The 20867-nt window shown below is 35.3% G+C and overlaps 1 protein-coding gene and 3 non-coding genes across 4 annotated transcripts; 1 reads left to right on the forward strand and 3 right to left on the reverse strand.

Moving 5' to 3' along the window:
• The first annotated feature begins 204 nt into the window (after nucleotides 1-204).
• On the forward strand, nucleotides 205-6597 carry LOC139902373 (laccase-12-like). Its single transcript, XM_071885006.1, has 7 exons — nucleotides 205-246; nucleotides 471-512; nucleotides 4507-4658; nucleotides 4749-4993; nucleotides 5220-5348; nucleotides 5439-6365; nucleotides 6467-6597. The coding sequence occupies exons 1-7, from the start codon at nucleotides 205-207 to the stop codon at nucleotides 6595-6597; spliced, it is 1668 nt and encodes a 555-aa protein (XP_071741107.1).
• On the reverse strand, nucleotides 2988-3059 carry TRNAD-GUC (transfer RNA aspartic acid (anticodon GUC)). The gene has a single exon. It is a non-coding gene; the product is annotated as a tRNA-Asp (tRNA).
• Nucleotides 3146-3217, reverse strand: TRNAD-GUC (transfer RNA aspartic acid (anticodon GUC)). Its single transcript has one exon. It is a non-coding gene; the product is annotated as a tRNA-Asp (tRNA).
• Nucleotides 3304-3375, reverse strand: TRNAD-GUC (transfer RNA aspartic acid (anticodon GUC)). The gene has a single exon. It is a non-coding gene; the product is annotated as a tRNA-Asp (tRNA).
• Nucleotides 6598-20867: the final 14270 nt, after the last annotated feature.

The following is a 20867-nucleotide window of genomic DNA, read 5'->3' on the forward strand; positions in this document are numbered from 1 at the left end:
GGTAGTGAGCTTGTAGTAATGAAGTTGTTTGTGGTAATACGAACGATACGTTGTTCATGCTAGCAGCAAACCGGGTGTTATTCGGGCCTTGACAGGTGGGTCCCGGGTTGCAATTTATTAGACCTAACCCGATTGTGAAAAACAAGTCATCGGTTATATCGATTGGAACTGAGACATTAGATGGGCTTTTTAATTGAGTTGTGAATGCGGTTACAGTGGCTGTATCGTTGTAGTTTGGTAACTGTGGTAAGATTGGTTTTGTTGGTGTTCCGATTTGGTTACTGCAAGGAACGTATTTGTAGGCAAGAATAGCGGTTGTGGTGGTTTTGTCGAATGGGGCGTTTTGGGCGCTTTCGTATGCACGGGCTGCTATATAGTAAAGTCCTGGAGGTTGGTTTGCGACTAGAATGACGTCGGTTGTTTGACCGGGCCCGAGCATGAGAGTTGTGGTTGTGAATGGTTTGGTGTAGAGTGCGTCGACTGCAACAACAAGTAGTTGGTGGTTTGCGACTGTAAAAAAAAGCTGTTGATTCAGAGCCGAGTTGATTACCCTTATGAGGATTTTATCACCACTTTCTACGTAGAATTTCATCGTATCTGTGAAACGATACGAAGCACATCAGTTTAAACATATAAGTATCGAAAAGTAACTAGGTATACAACAAAGTGAAATAATGCTCAGGCCTAAAAGTTGGCCTAACGTCACAACTCATCAATCATCTAAGATTGCACTTGAAAATGGCGCTTTTTCTAAGAATCACTTGATGATTGACATGCTGCGTTAGGCCAACTTTCTTATGCCTGAATATCATTTCTAGGGAAAAAAACACATTTACTGTAGTAAACTGAAGAGGTGGCTTTTGCTTTTCAGGTTACCCGTGAGGGCGAATATCATTTCTCAGATATACGTGGTTTAACTGGGTTGTCCCGTGCTCGTTTCTGGCCCTTTATTTGTCAAACTAAGATATGTTGCTGGTGAGGTTTGGACGTAGTAAAACGTCGACGGACTCATCTAGTCTCTCCGGTGCCCGTGAATGACAGTCTGCACTATGAGATCTCTTGTGAGAATATCAGGACGTCAACCACTAGGCTATCTTGTGATGGTTTGTTTGTAGCGCATTTCTTATATGGATTCCTAGACACATTACTGGTTAATCTAATTTGTAATGATTAACAAGGTGAACGATTTTACCTTTGTTAGAGCATCTATAGAGGTCACCAGGTTGGCCGTTGATGGTAAACGCATCCGAAATGTTTGGAGTCCCACCAGAAAACAACGCCTGGTTTAGGACGCTGATAATATCCTGATTCCACCATTGCCCTGTTAATAAAAACCATTAGTAACTACCATAATTATGGTTATATTAATTTGTGTGAAAGTATTTGTGAGTTCATCATTGCATCACTTACCAAGAAGAATGGGGATTTCTAATTTAGGAAGCTCGAAAGGGTAAGTAGATCCGCGTTTAGGATAAATTATAAGCGCACCATAAACTGTAGCTCTTAGCCATTGACTATGAGCATGCCACCATAGTGTCCCCTCCTGGTTTATAATAGTGAACCGATATGTATAACTGGCTCCTGGTTGGATTGGACATTGAGTAACCCGGTCTGGACCATCAGCCCATGGTGTACCAAGCTGCCGAATCCCATGCCTGACCCATAATCATTTTCGTTAGAACAAGTCGAATACATATGCCTCTTAAAATAAAATTTACAACTACAACAAACATATATATACCAGTGTATGGTGACATTGTAACGAGCGTTATTCAAGACGTTGACTACAAGGGTGTCTCCATCCCAAACCTCTAACGCTGGACCCGGGAACTGCCCATTTACAGTTATGATATTCTTCGTTCTGCAAAGTCTCTTTACAGGCGTTTCTTGAACCTATTTTCGCAAACAGGTTGGTGAAATCAAGACATAAAACATCACAAAATAATAACGAAAACGTAAAAGATTAATTACTTACAACGAAATCACGAAAATGTGTCTCTGTATCTGCAGCTGAAGACGAAACGAAAATAAAGCTAATTACAAAGGCAATGAAGAATGCACCCATTGATTTATGAACTTGTTGCAAGACTCCATAAGTATTGATAGGTTCAGATGAACTTTTAACTGTAACTTGCTGAACATAGTCTTAACCAAATAGAATTTGGTGCAACTAAGAATTTGGTGCTCACTCAATTTATTGTTAGGATATTACATTCTTTTTGTATAGTCCAATCAACCAAAACCAACTTCACATTATTATACTTAAAAGAGTCTGAGTAAACTTATATGACATGGTACACAAATAATGTGATAAGCGAGACAAATATTGGATCTTTCTAATACAAATTGAATAATAAAACCTGGTTTATTACTAAATAACGGGTTCTCCTTATATAGAGAAATTTATAATTTTAGGGTGTAATTGATTCCAGCTACTCGCGAATTACTCGAGTTTAACTCATCAAACGCTTAATTCGATGTGAGCTTAAACGAGCTCGATCTAGAGCTTGAACATAATTTGGAGCTCGTTTAGTAAACCAGCTAGAGCTTTTTACATCGAGCTTTAACAAACATTCATCTATATACTTCATTTTTTTAAAGATATAATATTAATCTAATCTAATCTATGTAATAATAACTACGTACTGTATATATAGAAATGAGTCAAACTCAAACTTCAAATATTAAGCTCGAAACGCACAGTCAGCTCGTTTACACTTGTAAAACTCACATTACTGCACTAGAAATGAACTTTAGCAAAGTCGTCAGGGTTTAATGATTGAAGTTCAATTGGGAACTTATTACGGTTTTAGGGTTGTCTTACAGAAGTTTCAGGATGATATATTTGTTGTTCATTCATGTTTCGTTCTAAATTTTGGGTATTTCGTGTCTTGATACTAAGTGGGCTAGGCCAAAAATAAAATACAGCAAAAGCCCAAATGTAAAGCTACAGTATGATAGGGAAAGATTATTGAAAAATACTCGAACGCCGAAGCCGGGGATCGAACCCGGGTCACCCGCGTGACAAGCGGGAATACTTACCACTATACTACTTCGACTGGATGTTTTCGGAAAATAAAATACAGCAAAAGCCCAAATGTAAAGCTACAGTATGATAGAGAAAGATTATTGAAAAATACTCGAACGCCGAAGCCGGGGATCGAACCCGGGTCACCCGCGTGACAGGCGGGAATACTTACCACTATACTACTTCGACTGGATGTTTTCGGAAAATAAAATACAGCAAAAGCCCAAATGTAAAGCTACAGTATGATAGAGAAAGATTATTGAAAAATACTCGAACGCCGAAGCCGGGGATCGAACCCGGGTCACCCGCGTGACAGGCGGGAATACTTACCACTATACTACTTCGACTGGATGTTTTCGGACAGCAAGTTAATCATTTCTAATATTTGTATTATAATAAATACGAAATCAAGTTGCTCAAACGCTCACACATTTTTACATTCGAAAGTGGAGCATATTCAAAAGTTTTCTTACTAAAATAATTAAACACTCCTTCACTCACATATTAATAGTTCACCATTTCATTTTGAGAAATCTCAAATTAATGATCCACGTTCATAAATAGAAAAAATAAGACGTTTAAATTGTATTATGCCCTTAATATGGGACAGATGAATTCTATACGTGAAGGTATTAATAGTTCCTTAAACTTTGGATAAATCCATTAAACTTGTTTATAATACACTCCGTAACTCATTTGTGCGTCAATAAACAATCAAGCAATATAACATATGATAGAATTTATATCGTTCAGCAGAAAGTACTAATATACGACTACCCAAATTATTTGTTGGGTTATATGCAAATAAAATGAATGAGAATGAATGAATACATAAGTGAAAGCCTTTTAATTATCTGCCGTACGGATAGGCAAGCAAGTAAACCAACTATTCTCCCAACCCACACCACACATTAAACAAAAACCTCAATTTCCCCCTCTTTTTCAATTTATAAAAGCTTAATTATTTTAATTATAAAATTAAATTAAATTAAATTAAATTAAATAATTTCAAAAATAATCTATATATAATATATAATAGATTGTAATTTTTGCACTAGATTGATAAACTATCCAAGCTGCTTCAGTAAACCAAAATTTAAGTTATAGCAAGTTAAATTTAAGAGCCACAACCATGTAAGTATTTCATGCATGACAACAAAAACAAGCCTCCAAACTCCAAAGTTCAATCACTCAAATAATAAACTAAGTCGTTACACCAAAATCATCTTGTAGTTGGTTTATGTTTCCTGTATTCTAACTTCACTATTTGACTTATAACCTAACCCCATCACTTATAGCCCCAACCCGTTCTATATAAACCGACCCGTTTACCGCACTCTCAACACACAACAAACCTTCACACACTATTCCTAAAAAAAAAAACTTAACACAAAACTCGCGGTATAATGTTCACTACTCGTAGTCTCTTGCTAACCCTTCTGCTTTCGTTTGCGCTAACTACATTTGGTTTGTTACAGGTTCAAGAACAACCAGCAACAAGGCTGTGTAGAACCCATAGAATTGTTAACGTTAACGGGCAATTTCCAGGCCCGACTCTTGAAGTACAAAACGGGGATACTCTTGTCGTTAAAGTAACGAATGCTTCTCCTTACAACGTCACAATCCATTGGTATAACATTTTAACTTTCAATATACACATTGTTAATTGATTAACAGCCTAATGTTGATTTATGTAATATATGCTTTTTTGTTTTTTTAGGCATGGAGTACGTCAGCTAAGGAACCCGTGGGCTGATGGGCCTGAATATGTAACCCAGTGTCCAATTCAGTCAGGAGCAAGTTACACATACAGGTTCACTATAACAGACCAGGAGGGAACATTGTGGTGGCATGCTCATAGCAAATGGCTACGAGCAACTGTTTATGGTGCACTTGTCATTCGTCCTAAAATGGGGTCTTCTTACCCCTTTTTAAAGCCCAAAATTGAATTTCCTGTTATTTTAGGTACATAGATGTATAAGCTTTAGATTTTTCTAACGACAGCCTGGACTGTCATTAGCTTGCATAAAATGGTTGTACAACTTAATAATTGTCACTGCAAAGTCAATGTGTAACCGTCACGTACAACTATTTTATGCACATAAACGAAAATCACTTACAGTTGTCATTAGCAAATTATAAAATTTTGGTAGAATACTTATTATTCTAACTTTGGGATAAATCGAAACAGGGGAATGGTGGGACCGAAAGGTGATTAGTGTCCTAAGACAAGCGTTGTTCACCGGTGCAGCTCCGAACATTTCAGATGCTATCACTATCAATGGCCAGCCCGGCGATCTTTTCAGATGTTCAAGTCCAGGTTAACTATCTAATCTAATCATCCTAATATATAACTGTAAAACTATCCATCAGAAAACGGGCCGACCCATTTGCTGCTTCTTATTAACAGGTACCACAAAACTTAAAGTAAACAAAGGAGATACAGTTCTTTTAAGAATCATCAACGCCGCACTCAACCAACAGCTATTTTTCAGCGTTGCGAACCATAAATTAACGGTTGTAGCAACTGATGCACTTTACACCAAGCAATTTACAACCAACGTCATCATGCTTGCGCCCGGTCAAACAACCGACGTCCTTCTGACTGCTGACCAGCTGCCCGGGCGCTACTACATGGCTGCTCGAGCTTATGCAAGTGCTCAAAACGTTCCGTTTGATAACACCACCGCCACAGCTATCTTAGAATACAAATCCTCTACTTCACAACCGATTTTACCGCAACTTCCAGCCTACAACGACACGAATACAGTCACAGCGTTTTCGAACAAATTAAAAAGTCCTGGTAAACAAATCGTCCCTACAAAAATAGACGAAAATCTGTTTTTCGCAGTGGGATTAGGGTTTTTTAACTGCACACCTGGACCTAGATGTCAAGGGCCTAATAACACGCGATTTGGTGCTAGTATGAACAATGTATCTTTTATACTACCAAAACGAGCGTCGTTATTACAAGCGTACACACAAAAGATTCCTAATATTTACACAGCAGATTTTCCACCTGTGCCACCTGTCAAATTCGATTACACTGGCAACGTCCCTCGTGGGCTATGGCAGCCCGTTAAGGGAACGAAAGTTTATAAGTTAAAGTTTGGGTCTAGTGTGCAGATTGTGCTACAAGATACATCAATCTTTTCAACCGAAGATCATCCTGTTCATCTTCATGGTTACCATTTTTACATTGTGGGTCAAGGTTTTGGTAATTTTAATCCGTCGCGAGATACTGCTAACTTTAATCTTGTTGATCCGCCACAAAGGAATACAGTCGATGTCCCAGTTGGTGGTTGGGCTGTAATCAGATTCGTAGCTGATAATCCAGGTAAACTCATATGAATTTTAAATCTTTATTATCATACTCACAATATTTGATTTTCTAAATTAGAAGTATCAGCTAGGAGTAACAATGATATTGTGTAACAGGGGTTTGGTTCATGCATTGTCACATTGATACACATTTGGTTTGGGGTTTTGCAATGGCGTTCATCGTTGAAGATGGAGTTGGTGAATCGGAAACATTACTACCTCCTCCTTCTGATCTTCCTCGATGTTAAAATTAAATGTTCGTGTGAATTGGACGGATATTTATGTTCTTTTTCCTATTATGTTTGCTTATTGATGCAAATTATGTAGCACTATTACTTGATTTGCGGACGATCATGATCTGCTCACTGTATTCTATTGTGTAATTTTTTCCCTAAAGAAGATAATATATAAAGTAAACCATCCAGGCTACAGCACTTTCAGTGAAGGAGAGGTCTCGGGTTCAATCCTAAGGGGTGCCCGCATTTAATGACCAAACTGGAGAATGCCTTACCTGGTAGCGGTGGAGGGCTGGCTTGCCGTTTACCCGGGGTTTACCTGCGGTGGGGGGGCCAATGTGCTCTGGCCCATAGTGGGGTTTCTCGTAAAAAAAAAAAAAAAAAAAAAAAAAAAAAAAAAAAAGATAATATATAAAGTTAATGTTGTTATAAAAGTGCACTACAATTTTTTTTTTATTATGTTTACATTATTTTTTAACACCTTAAAATGTAAATAATTTGACATTTTTTAACACCTATAGGTGTTACTAAGTTTTTGACACTTAAAATTGCCAAAAGAAAACTTTTTGACACTTTAAAATAGTCAAAAAGTTATAGACCTTCAAATTTTTTGACACTTCAAATTTTTGACACCATATTTTTCCACGCTTTCAACTTTTTGATACTTATAGGCAAGGTTGAAGAACTCGGAACTCGGGGAGTTCTCGGCGGGACAATTTTTAGGAGTTCTCGAAGAAATCGGGGAGAACTCGGGAGAACTCGGTGGTTGACTTTCGTTTACTTTTAATATAAATATATGTTTTTGAATAAATATATGTATAAATATTTGACTTTTGAGATAATTTCCTAGATTTGACCGATTTTTCCGAGAAGTTGACCGATTTTTTCGAGAAATCGGTCGTTGACCTATAAATTAAGTTTTGTGACGATCGCTCCAAATCCATATGGACGAACACGTCATTCATCGATTTCATTGCGAGGTATTTGACCTCTATATGATACGTTTTGTAAACATTGCATTCTTTTGAAAAGGCACACCATAAATGAATATTTAAATCAAAGGTTTTCGACATCTGATAATTTCTACATATAGACAATCACCGTAAATAATAGTTTACATTAGTACTTCCGTTGACAATGCAGTCAAAATAAGATACATGGTGATGATTTGGCGAATGCAACGTTTCCTTGAAAAATATGCCATGTAAGACTCCATGCACATAGCTTGTCTAACATATAAGCAAACAGCGGAAGACTTCTAGGGAACCTGAGAATAAACATGCTAACAAGTGTCAACACAAAGGTTGGTGAGTTCATAGTTTTAATGTTTTGCATAATCTGTACATAAAGTTGGATCACAAGATTTCAGTTGTTTCATCCAGAAACGTTTATCAAAATATTCTACGAAATTGAGCACCCTGATAACTAAACTTAACGTATATATAATTTATACCCTTTGTATAATCATCTTAATAATACACGCAAACCAACGTGTACGCTTCTCAAATAGCATACGTCCGTTAAAAGGCTAGTGCTCTAGCTCGGACGGGGATATCAAGCCCTATGGATCCATATACAACTACTCGCGCCCACCAGTTCTTATAACCGGCAGTTACTAGTTACCAAAGCTAAGGGATTTTCGGTTCAAACTCAGTGTAGAATTAAGTATGTACTTGTATCCATTGCGTTTAAAATAAAGTGCATGTATTCTCAGCCCAAAAATATAGATTCCGAAAGCATTTAAAAAGGGAGCAAATGAAACTCACCTTAGCAGCATATAAAGTCGTTCACCAAAATGTGACTGAAACTCGGATTACCAAATAACCGTAGATCTCAACCTAGAGAAATATTATTATTGATTGTATGTTTTTTATTGATTTTATATTGTATGTTTTTTATTAATTATTTTATTTAATTATTTGTATTTTATTTTTATTATTAATAAATATCTTATTTTCAAATATTAAATATTGATGTGTTTTGTACGACCATGAAACACCGGATTCTTCCTAAATGAATAGCACTTTCATTATCACTGTGCAAGACACAATCTGAACTCGTCCTAACTTCACCATGAAATTCTTTAACCAAATAAGTTCTTTGCTTGCTTTGGCGACGATCATATATTCGGCCTCCGTTGTTGACACCGCAACACTCTTTTGAAGTCTCGACATCCAATTAATCACCGTCTTTCCAACCGTGAAAACATCCCCCTAGTGCTTTTCCCCGAATCGCCACAACCACCCAAATCAACATCAACGTACCTCTCAAAATGGAATCAATTTTAGTGTATTGCAAACCCCTTTTAGAAGTACCTTTCAAGTTTCAAGTAGCGCAAAAGCTACTTTACTCACTCCCAATGCTCCATACCCGGAGTTGACATAAAGTGACTCACAACTCCCACCGCATGAGCTATGTCGGGTCTTGTGCACACCACTGCATACATACAACTACCTACCGCCGATGCATATAGAACTTGAGCCATTTCCTCTTTGTCTTCATCCGTTGTAGGTGATTGAATCTTCGTTAACTTCAAAGTACTGCCTAAAGACATGGTTCTAGCCTTTGAATCTTTCATGTTGAGTCGCCTCAACACTTTCTCAATATACTTGGTTTGAGACAAAGATAAAGTAACTTCAACCCGATTGTGTGTAATCCTCATCTCAAGAATTTATTAGAGGCCCCTAATTTTTTCATCTCGAACTCATGAGACAATTGTGTCTTCAACCTGTTGATCTCCAACATGTCCGATCCTGCAATCAACATATCATCAACATAAAGTAACAATTTAACATATAAAGACTTGAATTTCTTCAAGTAACAACAATGATCCAAATTGCTTCTCATGAAGCCGCTCCTAGCCATAAGGTCATCGAACTTCAAGTACCATTGTCGAGGTGCTAGTTTCAATCCATACAAACTTTTATTCAATTTGTAAACCCTCTTCTCTTTACCAACTACCTCGAAGCCCACAGATTCCACCATGCAAAATGATATATAGTACTAAATATTTACCAATTGTAAATAAGTTAATGTGCGATTAAATTGTCTAATAAACAAGTTTTCATGATTTAATTTATGAAAAACAAATATTACTAATGTATGTGTTATAATATAGGGATCTTGAAATTTTGTGTCCTTCAAAATTTAGGGCCTTGTTCGACTGTATACTTCACACATGTAGTCGAGTCAACTCTGTATATCATAATGATAATAATGATAATGAGAAAATTAGAAATGTAGAATAGAAAAGAAAAGATAATAATTAAAAACTTCAAATACAATAAGCAATACGATACTGAGCTCTAACCATTGCAATTATCAAGCGAATTAGAGGGTGTTTGAGTTTGTGTTTTGAAAATTGATTATGCGTTCAAGATAATTAGAATTAAATATCAGTTGTATCAAAACGTGTTATAAATTAATAGTGTTTGGATTTGATTATATTGTATGACAACGCAATAACTAAATAATTGTAGTGACCCGAACTTTTTCATGTTTATATATATTAAATGAAATTGATATTTATATGATTAAGTGTTTCCAACATGTTAAGCAATCAAACTTGTTAAGACTTGATTAATTGAAATAGGTTTTATATAGACAATTGACCACCCAAGTTGACCGGTGATTCACGAACATTAAAACTTGTAAAAACTATATGATGTCATATATATGGATATATATATATATATATATATATATATATATATATATATATATATATATATATATATATATATATATATATATATATATATATATATATATATATATATAGTTAACATGGTATTATGATAAGTAAACATATCATTAAGTATATTAACAATGAACTACATATGTAAAAACAAGACTACTAACTTAATGATTTCGAAACGAGACATATATGTAACGATTATCATTGTAATGACATTTAATTGTATATATATCATATTAAGATATATTAATATATCATAATATCATGATAATGTAATAATTTAACATCTCATTTGATATAATAAACAATGGGTTAACAACACTTAACAGGATCGTTAACCTAAAGGCTTCAAAACAACATTTACATGTAACGACTAACGATGACTTAACGACTCAGTTAAAATGTATATACATGTAGTGTTTTAATATGTATTCATACACTTTTGAAAGACTTCAAGACACTTATCAAAATACTTATACTTAACAAAAATGCTTGCAATTACATCCTCGTTCAGTTTCATCAACAATTCTACTCGTATGCACCCGTATTCGTACTCGTACAATACACAGCTTTTAGATGTATGTACTATTGGTATATACACTCCAATGATCAGCTCTTAGCAGCCCATGTGAGTCACCTAACACATGTGGGAACCATCATTTGGCAACTAGCATGAAATATCTCATAAAATTACAAAAATATTAGTAATCATTCATAACTTATTTACATGTAAACAAAATTACACATCCTTTATATCTAATCCATATACCAACGACCAAAAACACCTACAAATACTTTAATTCTTCAATTTTCTTCATCAAATTGATCTCTCTCAAGTTTCTATCTTCAAGTTCTAAGTGTTCTTCATAAATTCTATAAGTTCTAGTTTCATAAAATCAAGAATACTTCCAAGTTTGCTAGCTTACTTCCAATCTTGTAAAGTGATTATCCAACCTCAAGAAATCTTTCTTTTTTACAGTAAGATATCTTTATAATACAAGGTAATACTCATATTCAAACTTTTATTCAATTTCTATAACTATAACAATCTTATTTCGAGTGAAAATCTTACTTGAATTTGTTTTCGTGTCATTATTCTGCTTCAAGAACTTTCAAGCCATCCAAGGATCCTTTGAAGCTAGATCTATTTTTATCATTTTCAGTAGGTTTATCCACAAAACCTAAGGTAGTAATGATGTTCATAACATCATTCGATTCATATATATAAAACTACCTTATTCGAAGGTTTAAACTTGAAATTACTAGAACATTGTTTAGTTAATTCTAAATTTGTTCGCAAACAAAAGTTAATCCTTCTAACTTGACTTTTAAAATCAACTAGACACATGTTCTATATCTATATGATATGCTAACTTAATGATTTAAAACCCAAAAACACGAAAAACACCGTAAAACTGGATATACGCCGTCGTAGTAACACCGCGGGCTGTTTTGGGTTAGTTAATTAAAAACTATGATAAACTTTGATTTAAAAGTTGTTCTTCTGAGAAAATGATTTTTCTTATGAACATGAAACTATATCCAAAAATTATGATTAAACTCAAAGTGGAAGTATGTTTTCCAAAATGGTCATCTAGACGTCGTTCTTTCGACTGAAATGACTACCTTTACAAAAACGACTTGTAACCTGTATTTCTGACTATAAACTTATACTTTTTCTGTATAGATTCATAAACTTAAGTTCAATATGAAACCATAGCAATTGGATTCACTCAAAATGGATTTAAAACGAAGAAGTTATGGGTAAAACAAGATTGGATATTTTTACTTGTTGTAGCTACGTGAAAATTGGTAACAAATCTATATTAATCATATCCTAGCTAACTTATAGTGTATAATATATATATTCTAATATATTATGTAATCTTGGGATACCATAGACACATATGCAAATGTTTTGACATATCATATCGACCCATCTATTTATATTATTTGGAACTACCATAGACACTCTATATGCAGTAATGTTAGAGTTAGCTATACAGGGTTGAGGTTGATTCCAAAAATATATATACTTTGAGTTGTGATCTAGCCTGAGACGTGTATACACTGGGTCATGGATTGGGTCAAGATAATATATCAATTTATTTCTGTACATCTAACTATGGACAACTAATTGTAGGTTACTAACGAGGACAGCTGACTTAATAAACTTAAAACATTAAAACGTATTAGAAATGTTGTAAATATATTTTGAACATACGTTGATAGATATGTACATATTTGTTATAGGTTCGTGAATCGACCAGTAGCCAAGTCTTACTTCCCGACGAAGTAAAAAATCTGTGAAAGTGAGTTATAGTCCCACTTTTAAAATCTAATATTTTTGGGATGAGAATACATGTAGCTTTATAAATGTTTTACAAAATAGACACAAGTACATGAAACTACTTTCTATGGTTGAACGATCGAAGCCGAATATGCCTCTTTTACTTGGTAACCTAAGAATCAGTAAACCAGTCTACTAATTAACGCGAATCCTAAAGATAGATCTATTGGGCCCAACAAACCCCATCCGTTGTAGTGGATGCTTTAGTACTTTGAGTTTTTATATCGTATCTGATGGATGTCCCGGAATGATGGGGATATTCTTATATGCATCTTGTTAATGTCGGTTACCAGGTGTTCACCGTATGAATGATTTTTATCTCTATGTATGGGATGTATTGAAATATGAAATCTTGTGGTCTATTATTATGATTTGATAATATATAGGTTAAACCTATAACTCACCAACATTTTTGTTGACGTTTTAAGCATGTTTATTCTTAGGTGATTATTAAGAGCTTCCGCTGTTGCATACTAAAATAAGGACAAGATTTGGAGTCCATGCTTGTATGATATTATGTAAAACTGCATTCAAGAAACTTATTTTTGATGTAATATATTCATATTGTAAACCATTTTGTAATGGTCGTGTGTAAACGGTATATTTTAGATTATCATTATTTGATAATCTACGTAATGCTTTTTAAACCTTTATCGATAAAATAAAGGTTATGGTTGTTTTAAAAATGAATGCAGTCTTTGAAAAACGTCTCATATAGAGGTCAAAACCTCGCAACGAAATCAATTAATATGGAACGTTTATAATCAATATGAACGGGACATTTCAGTTGGTATCCGAGCGTTGGTCTTAGAGAACCAGAAATTTGCATTAGTGTATCTTATCGAGTTTGTTAGGATACATTAGTGAGTCTGGACTTCGACCATTTTTTTCTTTAAAAACGATTGCTTAACACTTTTGTTGGAAACTATATATTATTAACATGTAAATATTATGTGATATATTAACCTCTTAATGTGTTTGATATTGTGTGATAGATGTCTACCACTAGTACAAATCCCATCGACTCACCTAATAATAATGACGAGTCGAATATAATTTGGGAAGATTCACAAATTCCCGAAGAGGAACCGGAAGAAGAGGAACCGGAAGAAGGGGAACAGGAAGAAGGGGAACCGGAAGAAGAGGAACCTAAAGAAGAGGAATCAGAAGAGAAGGAACCGGAAGAAGAAGAGGTTCCGGAGGAATAAATATTGATACCTAAAGTAAATCGATTAAATAAAAAAAATTCCTCAACCAACGGACCAAAGTTAATAATGGTCAATGGTGTTTCCGCCGAGGAAGCAAAATATTGGGAAGATTATCAATTTTCCGATGAATCAGATCCCGATGAGGATTTCGATGATGTTATAGAAATTACCTCAACCCAATTTAATAAAGCGAAAGAAAATAATAAGGGAAAAGGTATAAAAATAGAGAAACCTGATTCCAACCCCGATGAACTTTATATGTATCGGCAACATCCGTATTTCCTAAAATGTAACAATGACCCGGGAACCTCTAAACCACCAGGTTTTTCTAAACCATTGTGAAAAACGACGGCTCGTATTAGAGGAACACCATATATTCCTAGAAAATTAGGAAAACGAACCAAGTCCGAAGAAGAAGAAACCAGTGATTCAGATTAGAGGGTTGTAATCATGTTGTATATTATATGTATTGTAGTGTGCTTGTACTTTTATGTTCTATGTAAAATTTGCTTGTATTGTTTGTCAATTATCTTTTACGAATCTAATCCTTGTCTATTTTACAGTATAAAAACAAAATGGACGTTAAGGGTAGACAACCAAATATTTTAGAAGGCCTACCAGAGGATATGATTGAGGAAATCTTGTCTAGAGTCGATCAGAATTCATCAGCACATTTAGTTATGGCGAAATTAACTTGTCAAACATTTGAAAGACTTTTCAGAAATGCCTTAGTTTATAAAAGGCTTTCCTTTGATAGGTGGGGTATATCACATTGAGGAGACCGTAAGTTACGCCGTGTTTTCTTTAAAGCATTAAATGCGGGGAACCCAAATGTAATTTTACGCTACGGGTTAAGAACCTATTTTGACTCAACATATCCCAACATAGGATTTCGTGAATTAGAAAGAGCTTCTAACATGCAACATAAAGAAGCATGTTATGCTTACGGGTTAGTGATGTTTGCTTCTTACCAAAGTGAGAAAAAGAACATCGGATTGCAGCTTTTAAATAAAACCTTCCCACAAGTGACGGATTCAGTAGTTGGAGTGAGAAACAAGGTTTTTAGATTATTACGTGGCTGTTGGACATTACAAAACCCTCGTCCTTTTGATGACATTACAACATGCTGCCTAGCCAATGATCATAACGGTTATTTTCCACAAGATCAAGGATGGGAAGTCGTCTTAGTAAAACCTGAATGCATGACTTGTTTCTGGACTTATGAATTACGTGTCTTTATTTCTTTTGCTGAACAACTTGCGTATTAACTAGAATTGCCTTCATAGCTGCCGAGTAGCAAAGTTATTATGTGCTATATTTCATCCTATATGTATTATAGCGGTTTTGTAAGTTTGTAAAATATTGTACAAAGTTTGAACGCGAAATATTATTGTAATAAGTTTTTCATATAGAATCGTAGTAGTTGAAGTGTATAATAGCTGCTAAGTATGAACTTAACGGGTAGGTAATACCCGAATTAAAACTATAAAATGCTAATATGAAGAAAAAGCTTTTATAAATAAGTTCATATTATGCTATGAAATACTATTGACTACTCTTAAATTCTATATGATTAACTTAATTCTTTTGGCTATTTTGAAGAAAATGGCACCGGCGACTCGTCAGAACTTGAACATGAGTGAGGAAGACTTTCGTGTTTTCCTTGCTGCGAACATAGCCGCAGTGCAGGCTGCAATGCAAAATAACAATAACTCTGGATCTAGCAGTGGAACTAATTCCGCAAGAAATCATGTAGGATGCTCCTACAAAGAATTCACTGCCTGCAAACCTTTAGAATTTGATGAAACCGAAGGACCAATTGGATTGAAACGGTAGACCAAGAAGGTCGAATCGGTGTTTGCCATAAGTAAGTGTACTAAAGAGGACAAAGTTAAGTACGCTACGCATACCTTCACAGGTACGGCGTTAACGTGGTGGAATACATATCTCGAGCAGGTAGGACAAGATGCTGCTTACGCACTACCATGGTCAGCATTCAAGCAATTGATGAACGAGCAGTATCATCCCAGGAACGAGGTCAATAAGCTCAAGGTAGAGCTTAGAGGATTACGAATGCAAGGTTTCAATATCACCACGTACGAACGATGATTCACAGAATTGTGCCTATTGTATCCCAGAACGTTTGAAGACGAAGAAGAGAAGATCGACGCATTTGTAAAAGGGTTACCGGAAAGAATTCAAGAAGATGTGAGTTCACACGAGCCCGCCTCCATAAAAAAGGCAAGTCGAATGGCTCACAAATTAGTGAACCAGATTGAAGGAAGGATTAAAGAGCAGGCCACCGAAGAGGCTAACATGAAACAACTCAATAGAAAGTGGGAAGAAATCAATGACAAGAGTCACCAATACAACAACAACAATCACAACCAAAATCGCAACAACTATCCCAATAATCGCAACATCAATCGCAACAACAACTTCAACAAACGTCCCAACAATAACTACAATAACCGGCCCAACAACAATAACAACAATAACAACAACAGCAACAATAACAATCCCAACAACAATATCAATAACAACAATGGCAACAAAAACCAAAAACAGGCATGCCAAAGATGTGAAGAGCATCACCTGGGGTTCTGCACGACATTTTGAAACAGGTGTAAAAGAAATGTTCATAGCCCGAAGAAGTGCGAAATCTACGGACCAATGCATAACAGAACTAAAGGAACAAATAATGACGGAACAAATAATACCGCCATAGTTTGTTTTGAATGTGGAAAATCGGGCCACTTTAGTAGAAATTGCCCGAATCAGGGGAATACTAATGGGCAGGGCCACGGAAGAGTTTTGAATATTAATACGGCAGAAGAGCAGGAAAACCCGGAGCTTGTTACGGGTACGTTTCTCATTGACAATAAATCTACTTATATTTTATTTGATTCGGGTGCGGATAGAAGCTATATGAATAGAGATTTTTATGCTAAACTAAGTTGTTCACCGACGCCCTTGGAAAATAAATTTTTACTCGAATTAGAAAACGGTAAATTAATTACAGCAGATAATATATGTCGGAATCGAGAAATTAAACTGGTTAGCAAAATATTTAAGATTGACTTGATACCAGTAGAGTTAGGGAGTTTTGATGTTCCAATCGCAAAAGAATTTCCCGATGTATTTCTGAAAGAATTACCGGGACTACCTCCACACCGATCCGTTGAATTTCAAATAGACCTTGTATCGGGAGCTGCACCAATAGCTCGTGCTCCATACAGACTCGCACCTAGCGAAATGAAGGAACTTCAGAGCCAATTACAAGAAATTTTAGAGCGTGGTTTCATTCGACCAAGCACATCACCGTGGGGAGCTCCTATTTTGTTTGTCAAGAAGAAAGATAGTACATTTAGGTTATGTATCGACTACCGAGAGTGGAACAAACTTACCATCAAGAACCGCTACCCACTACCGAGAATTGACGACTTATTTGATCAACTACAAGGCTCGTCGGTTTATTCGAAGATTGATTTATGTTCTGGGTATCATCAAATGCGGGTGAAGGAGGATGATATTCCAAAGACTGCTTTTAGGATGCGTTACGGTCATTACGAGTTTATGGTTATATCGTTTGGATTGACGAATGCACCAGCTGTGTTCATGGACCTCATGAACCGAGTATGTGGGCCATATCTTGACAAGTTTGTCATTGTTTTCATCGATGACATACTTATTTACTCGAAGAATGATCAAGAGCATGAAGAACATTTAAGAACAGTGCTATAGTTGATGAGAAAAGAAAAACTTTACGGTAAGTTTTCAAATTGTGCATTTTGGTTAGAAGAAGTTCAATTCCTCGGTCACATAGTGAACAAAGAAGGTATTCAGGTGGATCCAGCAAAGATTGAAACAGTTGAAAAATGGGAAACCTCGAAAACTCCGAAGCATATACGCCAATTTTTTAGGGCTAGCTGGTTACTACAGAAGGTTCATCCAAGATTTTTCCAGAATAGCAAAACCCTTGACTGCATTAACGCATAAAGGGAGGAAATTTGAATGGAAGGATGAACAAGAGAAAGCGTTTCAATTGTTAAAGAAAAAGTTAACTACGGCACCTATATTGTCATTACCTGAAGGAAATGATGATTTTGTGATATATTGTGACGCTTTAAAGCAAGGTATCGGTTGTGTATTAATACAACGAACGAAGGTAATTGATTATGCGTCTAGATAATTGAAGATTCATGAGCAGAATTATATGACGCATGATTTGGAATTAGGCGCGGTTGTTTTTGCATTAAAGACATGGAGGCACTACTTATATGGGGTCAAAAGTATTATATATACCGACCACAAAAGTCTTCAACATATATTTAATCAGAAACAACTGAACATGAGGCAGCGCAGGTGGATTGAATTGTTGAATGATTACGACTTTGAAATTCGTTACCACCCGGGGAAGGCGAATGTGGTAGCCGACGCTTTGAGTAGAAAGGACAGAGAACCCATTCGAGTAAAAGCTATGAATATAATGATTCACAATAACCTTACTGCTCAAATAAAGGAGGCGCAACAAGGAGTTTTAAAAGAGGGAAATTTAAAGGATGAAATTCCCAAAGGATCGGAGAAGCATCTTAATATTCAGGAAGACGGAACCCGGTATAGGGCTGAAAGAATTTGGGTACCAAAATTTGGAGATATGAGAGAAATGGTACTTAGAGAAGCTCATAAAACCAGATACTCAATACATCCTGGAACGGGAAAGATGTACAAGGATCTTAAGAAACATTTTTGGTGTCCAGGTATGAAAGCCGATGTTGCTAAATACGTAGGGGAATGTTTGACGTATTCTAAGCTCAAAACTGAGCATCAGAAACCATCAGGTCAACTTCAACAACCCGAAATCCCGAAATGGAAATGGGAAAACATTACCATGGATTTCATCACTAAATTGCCAAGGACTGCAAGTGGTTTTGATACTATTTGGGTAATAGTTGATCGTCTCACCAAATCAGCACACTTCCTGCCAATAAGAGAAGATGACAAGATGGAGAAGTTAGCACGACTGTATTTGAAGGAAGTCATCTCCAGACATGGAATACCAATCTCTATTATCTCTGATAGGGATGGCAGATTTATTTCAAGATTCTAGCAGACATTACAGCAAGCATTAGGAACTCGTCTAGACATGAGTACTGCCTATCATCCACAAACTGATGGGTAGAGTGAAAGGATGATACAAACGCTTGAAGACATGCTACGAGCATGTGTTATTGATTTCGGAAACAGTTGGGATCGACATCTACCGTTAGCAGAGTTTTCTTACAACAACAGCTACCATTCAAGCATTGAGATGGCGCCGTTTGAAGCACTTTATGGTAGAAAGTGCAGGTCTTCGATTTGTTGGAGTTACGTGGGGGATAGACAGATTACGGGTCCGGAGATAATACAAGAAACTACCGAGAATATCATCCAAATTCAACAACGGTTGAAAACCGCCCAAAGTCGACAAAAGAGCTACGCCGACATTAAAAGAAAAGATATAGAATTTAAAATTGGAGAGATGGTCATGCTTAAGGTTGCACATTGAAAAGGCGTTGTTCGATTTGGTAAACGAGGGAAATTAAATCCAAGGTATATAGGACCATTCAAGATTATTGATCGTGTCGGACCAGTAGCTTACCGACTTGAATTACCACAATAACTCGCGGCTGTACATAACACTTTACACGTCTCAAATTTGAAGAAATATTTTGCTAAAGAAGATCTCACTATTCTGTTAGATGAAATCCAAATCAACGAAAAACTTCAATTCGTCGAAGAACCCGTCGAAATACTGGATCGTGAGGTTAAAAGACTTAAGCAAAACAAGATACCAATTGTTAAAGTTCAATGGAATGCTCGTAGAGGACCCGAGTTCACCTGGGAACGAGAATATTAGATGAAGAAGAAATACCTGCACTTATTTCCAGAAGATACGTCAACACCTCCAACTGCTTAAAATTTCGGGACGAAATTTATTTAACGGGTAGGTACTGTAGTGATCCGAACTTTTCCATGTTTATATATATGAAATGAAATTTATATTTATATGATTAAGTGTTTCCAACATGTTAAGCAATCAAACTTGTTAAGACTTGATTAATTGAAATAGGTTTTATATAGACAATTGACCACCCAAGTTGACCGGTGATTCACGAACGTTAACACTTGTAAAAACTATATGATGTCATATATATGGATATATATATATATATATATATATATATATATATATATATATATATATATATATATATATATATATATATATATAGTTAACATGGTATTATGATAAGTAAACATATCATTAAGTATATTAACAATGAACTACATATGTAAAAACAAGACTACTAACTTAATGATTTCGAAACGAGACATATATGTAACGATTATCATTGTAATGACATTTAATTGTATATATATCATATTAAGATATATTAATATATCATAATATCATGATAATGTAATTATTTAACATGATATATTATTATCATAATATCATGATATATTAATATATCATAATAATTTAACATCTCATTTGATATAATAAACAATGGGTTAGCAACACTTAACAAGATCGTTAACCTAAAGGCTTCAAAACAATATTTACATGTAACGACTAACGATGACTTAACGACTCAGTTAAAATGTATATACATGTAGTGTTTTAATATGTATTCATACACTTTTGAAAGACTTTAAAACACTTATCAAAATACTTCTACTTAACAAAAATGCTTACAATTACATCCTCGTTCAGTTTCATCAACAATTCTACTCGTATGCACCCGTATTCGTACTCGTACAATACACAGCTTTTAGATGTATGTACTATTGGTATATACACTCTAATGATCAGCTCTTAGTAGCCCATGTGAGTCACTTAATATATGTAGGAACCATTATTTGGCAACTAGCATGAAATATCTCATAAAATTACAAAAATATTAGTAATCATTCATGACTTATTTACATGTAAACAAAATTACACATCCTTTATATCTAATCCGTATACCAACGACCAAAA

Source organism: Rutidosis leptorrhynchoides, chromosome 3 (assembly GCF_046630445.1).
Source record: "Rutidosis leptorrhynchoides isolate AG116_Rl617_1_P2 chromosome 3, CSIRO_AGI_Rlap_v1, whole genome shotgun sequence".
NCBI lineage: Eukaryota > Viridiplantae > Streptophyta > Magnoliopsida > Asterales > Asteraceae > Rutidosis > Rutidosis leptorrhynchoides.

Excerpts from the sequence above, each read along its gene's own strand:
- LOC139902373 (XM_071885006.1), top strand. The coding sequence starts at position 205 with ATGCGGTTACAGTGGCTGTATCGTTGTAGTTTGGTAACTGTG. Across the intron at positions 513-4,506 it reads GTAGTTGGTGGTTTGCGACT|GTTCAAGAACAACCAGCAAC; the intron begins GTAAAAAAAAGC and ends GGTTTGTTACAG. Across the intron at positions 4,659-4,748 it reads TACAACGTCACAATCCATTG|GCATGGAGTACGTCAGCTAA; the intron begins GTATAACATTTT and ends TTGTTTTTTTAG.